Source organism: Zingiber officinale, chromosome 10B (genome assembly GCF_018446385.1).
Source record: "Zingiber officinale cultivar Zhangliang chromosome 10B, Zo_v1.1, whole genome shotgun sequence".
Lineage (NCBI taxonomy): Eukaryota > Viridiplantae > Streptophyta > Magnoliopsida > Zingiberales > Zingiberaceae > Zingiber > Zingiber officinale.
The window spans coordinates 36,050,069-36,058,157 of record NC_056005.1 but is presented as its reverse complement, the minus strand read 5'-3'; the positions used below and the strand labels follow the sequence as shown (position 1 = coordinate 36,058,157).

The following is an 8,089-nucleotide window of genomic DNA, read 5'->3' as shown; positions in this document are numbered from 1 at the left end:
TTTAAAAGAGAGTTTAAAATTTAAATATATCCTTTTATAACTTTCTACAAAAGATTAAGAGAATGGTTTGATATCTTTCCTTATTTGTAGTTAAAAGGAATATTTTAATTTTTGATAAAACTTTCCCTTTTTGTAACCATCCTCATGATTTTAAAGAGTGTTTTAAAATTTAAATCTTTCCTTTTATAGCTTTCTACAAAAGATTAAGAGAAAGATTTGATATCTTTCCTTATTTGTAGTTAAAAGGAAGATTTTAATTTTTGATAAAACTTTCCTTTTTTGTAATCATCCTCATGGTTTTAAAAGAGAGTTTTAAAATTTAAGTCTTTTCTTTTATAGCTTTCTACAAAAGATTAAGAGAAAGATTTGATATCTTTCCTTATTTGTAGTTAAAAGGAAGATTTTAAGAAAGCTTTCCTTATTGTAATCATCCACATGTTTTAATAGAGAGATTTTAATTTATAAAAGTTTCCTTTTATAACCAACCATGAAGGAAATTTTTAAAGAAAATATTTTATTTTAAAAATTTCTGAAAATAAATTAGGAAGTTTTAATTTTATATTTAAAACTTTCCTTGTTTGGAGGATTTGAGGTGTCCGGCCACATTAATCAGAGAAAAGGAATTTTTTTATTAATTAAATTTTCCTTTCTATGGCAAGGGAAATAAGGAATTTTTTATTAAAACTTTCCTTATTTGCCAAGACCAGGGAATATAAAAGAGATGGTAGAGGTGCCTCACCTCACAAAAAGATATCCTCTAGTATTCCTCTCTTCCTTCGTGGTGGCCGGCCTTCTCCTCTTCCTCTTCCCCTTTTCTTCTTCTTTGGCCGGCGACATCAACTCTCTAGGAGACACTTGGTGGCCGGATTTTGCTTGGAGAAGAAGTAGAGAAAGGAGGATTTGTTTCTTTGCATCCCTTGAGCTTGGTTGGTGGCCGAAGTTCTTCATCTCTAGGAGATTGTTGTTGGCCGAAACTTGCAAGGAGAAGGAGGCTTGGGTGGATTCTCGTCTCGGTAGATCATCACCCACACGACGTCCGAGATAAGAAGAGGAATATGATAGAAGATCGTGAGGTCTATAAGCTATAAAAGGTATAACTAGTTATTAGTTTCTGCATCATAACTAGTTCATCCTTTTATTTAGATCTTGAAATACCAAACACAAGAGGCTAATGAATCTAGGTAATCGAATTTATGTTTTTGATTTTGTGTTTCTTTTATTTTTCGAACTTGTGATTCGATTATTCTTTTTGGTTAAACCTAGGGTTACTATAAGGAAATTAAATATTGAATTTTGTTGAAAGGCTTTGTCTAGGAAGTGGTGGATGCTCCCTTACCCAAGAAGGCCTAGTGCCTCGCCATGTTTAACCTGGAAGCTGATCTCTGAAATTAATATTTAATTGAATTTGTAACATAGGTGGATTTGGATTAATAATGTTAAGCATCATTTGCGATCCAAGTCTAAACCTCTAAGAACAGATAAATTGAATTTGGAATCAATAATGTTAAGTTCTGTTTGCGATTCCAAATTTAATTTTTAAAGAACACAATAGGTTGTTAGAAATGGTTCAGGACTTGTATAAAATTTTTGTACAAAGGAACCAGTACGGTATTCTAAGTAGCAACCAACAAAACCAACATATAATCTCTAGTCCTTTTCAAGTACTTTAATATATGCTTTACGACAGTCCAATGTCCCGGTCCTGGGTTACTTTGATATCTGTTAACCATGCCCATGGCAAAACAAATATCCGGTCTCGTACATAGCATTGCATACATTATGCTTCCTATACTCGAAGCATAAGGAACCGCCTTCATCTCCTCTATCTCCTTTAATGTTTTAGGGCACATATCTTTAGATAAAGGTACTCCATGTCGAAAAGGTAGAAAATCTTTCTTGGAGTTTTGCATGCTAAAACGAGCTAGGATAGTATCAATGTATGAAGCTTGGGATAAGTACAACATCTTTTTCTTGCGATCCCTTATTACTTTGATCCCAAGAATATGTCCACATTATCTCAAGTCCTTCATATCAATCTTCTTGGACAACCATACCCTTACGTCTGATAACACTTTGACATTGTTGCCAATGAGCAAAATGTCATCTACGCATAGTACAAAAATACCACCACATTTCTGTCACTTTTCTTGTATACACAAGACTCATCCTGACACTGAATGAATCCATAAGACTGGATCACTTTATCTAACTGGATGTTCCAAGATCTTGAAGCTTGCTTTAGTCCATAAATGGACCGATTGAGCTTACATATAAGATGCTCTTTGCCCTTCATAATGAATCCCTCTAGTTGCTTCATATAAATGTTTTCTTCAAGACTTTCGTTAAGGAAAGCTGTCTTGACATCCATTTGTCAAACCTCATAATCCATAAAAGCAGCAATAGATAAAAGAATCTGGATAGACTTAAGCATGACTACCGACGATAAGGTTTCCTCATAATCGGTTCTCTCTTTCTGAGTATACCCCTTCGCAACAAGCCTCGCTTTAAAGGTTTCTACTTTCCCGTTTATTCCTCTTTTCCTTTTATAGACTCATTTACATCTAATGACTTTTATACCATTTGGTGGTTCTACAAGCTCCCAGACCTGATTAGAATGCATAGATTCTATTTCAGAGTTTATCGCACTTTGCCAAGATATTGCATCTTTATCTTGGAGTGTTTCATCATATGTCCAGGGATCAACTTTATGTTCACCAGGGATCAAGTCTGAAGACTCTCCCAAAAACATGAATCTATCAGGTTGCCTAACAATTCTCCCACTACGATGAGGCACTACCTGTAATTGTGCATCATTTGTAACATGTGTTGCAATTACTTGTGGTATCTCATCTTGTACCTGTTGGTACTAAAGTAGAAGTGCCCTCTCTTATTTCCTCAAGAACAATTTTACTCATGAGCTTGTGGTTCATTATATAGTTCTCTTCTAAAAATCGAGCATTGGTGCTAACAATGATCTTCTGATCTTTAGGACTATAAAACAAACCACCTTTCGTTCCTCTAGGATATCCCATGAATAAGCAAACTTTTGTATGTGATTCCAACTTATCAGCGTCTCCCTTCAGCACATGTGTTGGACTACCCCAAATTCGAATGTGTTTCAAACTAGGCTTACGCTTATTCCACAATTCTGTGGGAGTAGAGGGTACTGACTTAGAAGGAACCAAGTTCAGAATGTACGCCGCCGTTTCCAGAGCATATCCCCAAAACGAATTTGGTAATTCTGAATAACTCATCATTGATCTAACAATTTCCATAAGAGTTCTATTCCTTCTCTTGGGTGCTACCTGGAATTCCGTTATGTTTCCCCTGTATAAAAATTTGTATAAGCACAGAACTTTTCCTAGCAACCCATGTGTTCTTAAACTTGGATTGGAAATGAAACTTAACATTTTTACTCCAAGTTTAAACCATGTGTTCTTCATAAGTTAAACTTGGATTGGAAATGAAACTTTACATTTTTACTCCAAGTTTAACTCATGTGTTCTTCAGAAGTTAAACCATATTACAGAAGTTGATTAAATATCTATTTCAAGGATTGGCTTCCAGGTCATTGGCGAGGCACTCGGCCTTCTTGGTTATGAGATCATCCACCACTTCCTAGATAAAGTCTTTCAAAGAAATTGAATATTTAAACTCCTCATAGTAAACCCTAGGTTTAACTAAAGAGACCTCAATCGAAGCACAAGATCGAAACACAAAATCAAAGAACAAAATTGAAACTCAAAATCGCTAACCTCTTGTGTTGATATTTCAGGATCCATACAAAGAAAAACTAAACTAGTTCGCAGCGGAATAAAGAACTAGTTGTACCTTTTGTAATACCCTGGTTCTAGGATTCTAGTTAAGTATGACTTAAAAGGTTAGATGGTACTATCCATATCACCAAGGTGCACATTCCTTTTCGGAAGCCCAAACTTAAGAACTCCAAAGTTAAGCGTGCTTGGCTTGGAGAAATCTGAGGATGGGTGACATCCTGGGAAGTTTTCCAGGGTACATGCGAGTGAAGACAAAGCACGCTGAAAGGACCTCTGGTGGTCTGTGGAGCTCATCATCAACCCGATGGGCAATTCTGGTAGCGTTCCCAGTTCGGTCCGGGTGGGACCCGCCCGGGCCGAGGCGTTACATCTTTCCTTGTAGCTAAAGACCTCTTACTCTTCTACTATATTCCTCTCCTCTTCTTGGACGTCATGTGGGCGACAATTTACCAAGATGAAGACACCTGACCTTCTCCTTCTTTTCCAAGCTTTCGACCACCAAAGAATACAAAGTGAAGAGACCTCCTCCTCCTTCTTCTTCTCCTCCAAGCACTACAACAAAAACCCTCATAGACATCAGTGGAACAACAACGGTTTTAAGCAAAAACCGATGTCTTTGAGTATATTTTACACCGATTTTTCCAAAAACCGGTGTCTATGAGCGTAGATTTTCGCTCATAGACATCGGTTTTTTAGGCGATGTCTATAAGCGTCCGTTTTTTCGTTAATAGACACCGATTTTAACATCGGTTTTTAAAATCTGATGTCTATGATAATTTTCCCACCAATACTTAGCTAAAATTTTCAACTCTTCCCTCTAACCTAACCCTATATGATGTCGTCCACGGGAGGCAGAGAGAAAGAGCCGTCTTCGGGTGACTCACCTTCTCTGCCTCTATCTTCTCCTCCCCTCCCATCGCCGACCCAATCTCGACCTCCTTTATTCTCCCAATTCGAAGCAGACAGAAACAGAGATCGGAGATCTGTGCTTCCGATTCACCGCTCGATCCGCCAAGATGCAGATAGGTTCTGAGAAGGCATCGTCCCTTCATCTCTTGTCGGTCGTCGTCTCCTCCCTCTCCGACGGATATGGGCTAACGATAAGCCCAAAGTGTCTAATGTAGGAGGAAGAGGAAGCTGCTAACGATCAGCAAAACCAGACGCAAAGGTGTCTCCGTTTTTTTTTTGTTTTTACTCCTCTGCCCTTTGCGATTGTTTGTTCGACTACCTTTGAATCTTCAGCAGTTTGATGATCTCCTGTTCTCTATGCAGAGGTTGATGTCGTCGACGGTGGAGCATGATTACATAGGTCTGTCGGAGCGGAACTCCTCTGCCGGTGGAGTCGAGGGAGGGGTTCTGAACCTCAAGGCCACGGAACTCAGGTTGGGGCTGCCTGGGTCGGAGTCGCCCCACCGCGTGGAGAAGATCGGGCTCACCCTGGATTTGCTCCCCAAGAGCTTCGTCTCCGGTGCCAAGAGGGGGTTCTCCGACGCCAACGATGGGGGCGGGACGTGGGGATTTGCCGCCGAAGGTGGCGGATCTGAAGTGAACTCGGTAAAAGGTGGCGGCTTGTTTTCGGGGAGAGGGGAGGTTGCGTCCGGTGGCAGTGCAGGGCAGCTTTCTGGGCAAGGGAATGTGGGGAAGGACCTAGCGGTGAAAGCGGCTGGGCAGGAGCGGAAGGTCACCCCGAAGGGCTGTGGTTCTGTTGGGAATGATAGTCCGGTAGCTCCTGCAGCGAAGTAAGTGTGATAAAAATGATCCTAGATTTTTCTTTCATAGATTCATAAATCTTCATGCGTTCTGGTTTTTGTTTTTTGTTTTTCCCCCCTTTTGGCATAGCTTGGTCTTTTAATCGAATTTGTTATAATTTCCCTCGCCGTTTCACTGATTTTTTCTTTTTCTTGTTTGCTCTTCGCTGTTTTTTCCTCTTCTTCCTTACGTTCGGTGAAAATAGAGTCTTTTTTGGGTGCACAAACGTAGAATCTGGGTGACATCCGTTTGGTGGTTTGTGGTTCAACAAGGGTTTGCAATGGTATAAACTCTGCCATTCATTTAATAGGAAGAATCGATTTTTTTCTCGACGCCAGGATCTTTGTATCCATGAAATGACATTACTAAGAAAGGAATTTAATCAATTACTTTATGTAAAATATTATGTATGCTTTTGAGAGACTAAGATCTTCCCTTGGACGTTAACATATGTATTCAAGTTTTGTCTACTTCTGGGTTTCTAGACTCGAGTGTTTTGATACTGAAATCATAAAGTAATTTAATCAATTACTTTATGTTCAATTGTAAACCATAACACTTTGGAACAGACATGATATGCATAATTTTTCCATAGACCTACTGCCAAATTATCTTCTACTTAATTGATCATGTACGATACAGATGTAATTAATTATGTAGATGGGATTTTTAGTTTGTTTCTGTTATGCTGAAAGAAGTTAGAACATTGAACATGTAACGGGCATGCATATGGCAGAGCACAGGTGGTTGGTTGGCCACCAATCCGTAGTTATCGGAAGAATACTATGATTACAAATCCATCTAAGGTTAAAGATGATGCTGATGGAATACAAGGGCAAGGGTGTCTTTATGTCAAGGTTAGCATGGATGGAGCTCCTTATCTGAGGAAAGTTGATCTCAAAATATACAAAAACTATAAGGAACTTTCATCAGCACTTGAGAAAATGTTCAGCGGCTTCACAATTGGTGAGATTTAATGATTCCTTATTATTTGTTTTTTTAAATGAAATAGAAAATAACGAAGAATGTTTTTTGTTCAGATATATGTTTCTTTATGCCATTATTTGCAACAATACTCATTTTAACAAATATCAAAACCTTAATTCAATTTTTTCCCATGAGAAAATAAATTAAATCATGGATGGAAGCCTGTCTATCCAAATCAAATTAATTTCGCTGAAACTTAATATGGTGCATATGATTGACTCCTTTCCATTCGAATTCAGGTCGGTGTGATTCTCATGGAATACCAGGCAGAGAGGAGTTATCTGAGAATCATTTGATGGATCTCCTGAATGGTTCTGAGTATGTCATTACTTATGAAGACAAGGATGGAGACTGGATGCTTGTCGGTGATGTGCCATGGGCGTAAGTAACCTTATTTGCTTTTCATAGTTCATGTGTTTTCTGTTTCATTAATTCTGTATATTTCTATTTGGACGTAATGTAATCAATTTGTCTTTCTGGTCATGAATTATTTGTTGTCCCTGAAACTTCCATTCACATTCTTTTCTGCTAATTAAATGAAATATTTCAGGATGTTCACAAACTCATGCAGGAGGTTGAGGATCATGAAAGGCTCAGATGCTATTGGACTTGGTCAGTAAAATCCTTTCCTTCACATTTCATTTTCTGGATTTTCGATCTGATATGTAAAGAAGCATCCCTTCATTCCATGTTTTAGTGTGTCCTTAAATGAAGTTTGAGTTTATTGTGCCACAATTAAGTTGCTTGCTTTTGCTCACATTTTCCATGCAACCTCAAGACTAACAAAACTATGATTGTTTCTGCAGCCCCAAGGGCCCTGGAGAAATGCAAGAACCTGAAATAGACACATTATCATGGACACAATAATCAGATAGCTGTAAGTGTATTTGAGAATGGAAGTTGAAAGGGTTTAGTTATCAATTGTTTTATATAGCTTATGCTTTGTGGCTTGCTGTTCTGAATGGACTATTTAGGCTTGTTACTACATTCCGATGCTTAAGTCAGGACCTAAGTTTGTTGGACTATGCTTGCTTGAGTTTCTGCGAGTTTCCCTTGTAATTGTAATATAAATGCTTGGATTGCTGTTTGCGACTGATTAGCCATTATTTACTATTCGAAACTCAGTCTATGGTTCCATTTGGACATCTGAATCAGCCATCTGATGGATGCCAGTGATCTGGAAAGAAAAAAATTGGAATTGCCTAAAGTTCATTCCAAGGAGGATGGTGTTCACCAAACACCTGGCTTATCCCTCTTGTATCTATGCTAACTGGGGTGGCCGACATCTGTAATAGGAAGTTGCTGCAATTACACTGGAATTTTAGATCATAAGCTCTACTTTTTTTTTCCTTCTTCTAGCACCTCTTGATTTATAATTCAGTTTTTTTTTAGTTTGCCACTTTTCTTTTATGGTCTTTCTTTATGAATTTTATTTTTCAAACCTTTATGAATCTGTTATACATAATCAGTCAGGGAGCCTCTGTTATTTATTGATTCACAAGTACCTGTTATTTTGGTAACTAATATAGTTATACTTTAGATCCAGCCCTACTAAAATTTTCAATTAACAGTCACAT

The 8,089-nt window shown here is 38.1% G+C and overlaps 1 protein-coding gene across 2 annotated transcripts; it reads left to right on the top strand.

The window, feature by feature from the left end:
* The first annotated feature begins 4,869 nt into the window (after nucleotides 1–4,869).
* On the top strand, nucleotides 4,870–7,636 carry LOC122029597 (auxin-responsive protein IAA17-like). Of its 2 annotated transcripts, XM_042588657.1 has the most exons (6): nucleotides 4,870–4,944; nucleotides 5,049–5,515; nucleotides 6,262–6,491; nucleotides 6,752–6,893; nucleotides 7,063–7,124; nucleotides 7,319–7,636. In XM_042588657.1, the coding sequence occupies exons 2-6, from the start codon at nucleotides 5,055–5,057 to the stop codon at nucleotides 7,354–7,356; spliced, it is 933 nt and encodes a 310-aa protein (XP_042444591.1). In that variant the 5' UTR covers nucleotides 4,870–4,944; nucleotides 5,049–5,054; the 3' UTR covers nucleotides 7,357–7,636. The 2 variants fall into 2 exon arrangements, with proteins under 2 accessions (XP_042444591.1, XP_042444590.1); XM_042588656.1 differs by lacking the exon at nucleotides 4,870–4,944 and having other exon boundaries at nucleotides 4,959–5,515.
* The last annotated feature ends 453 nt before the right edge of the window (nucleotides 7,637–8,089 follow it).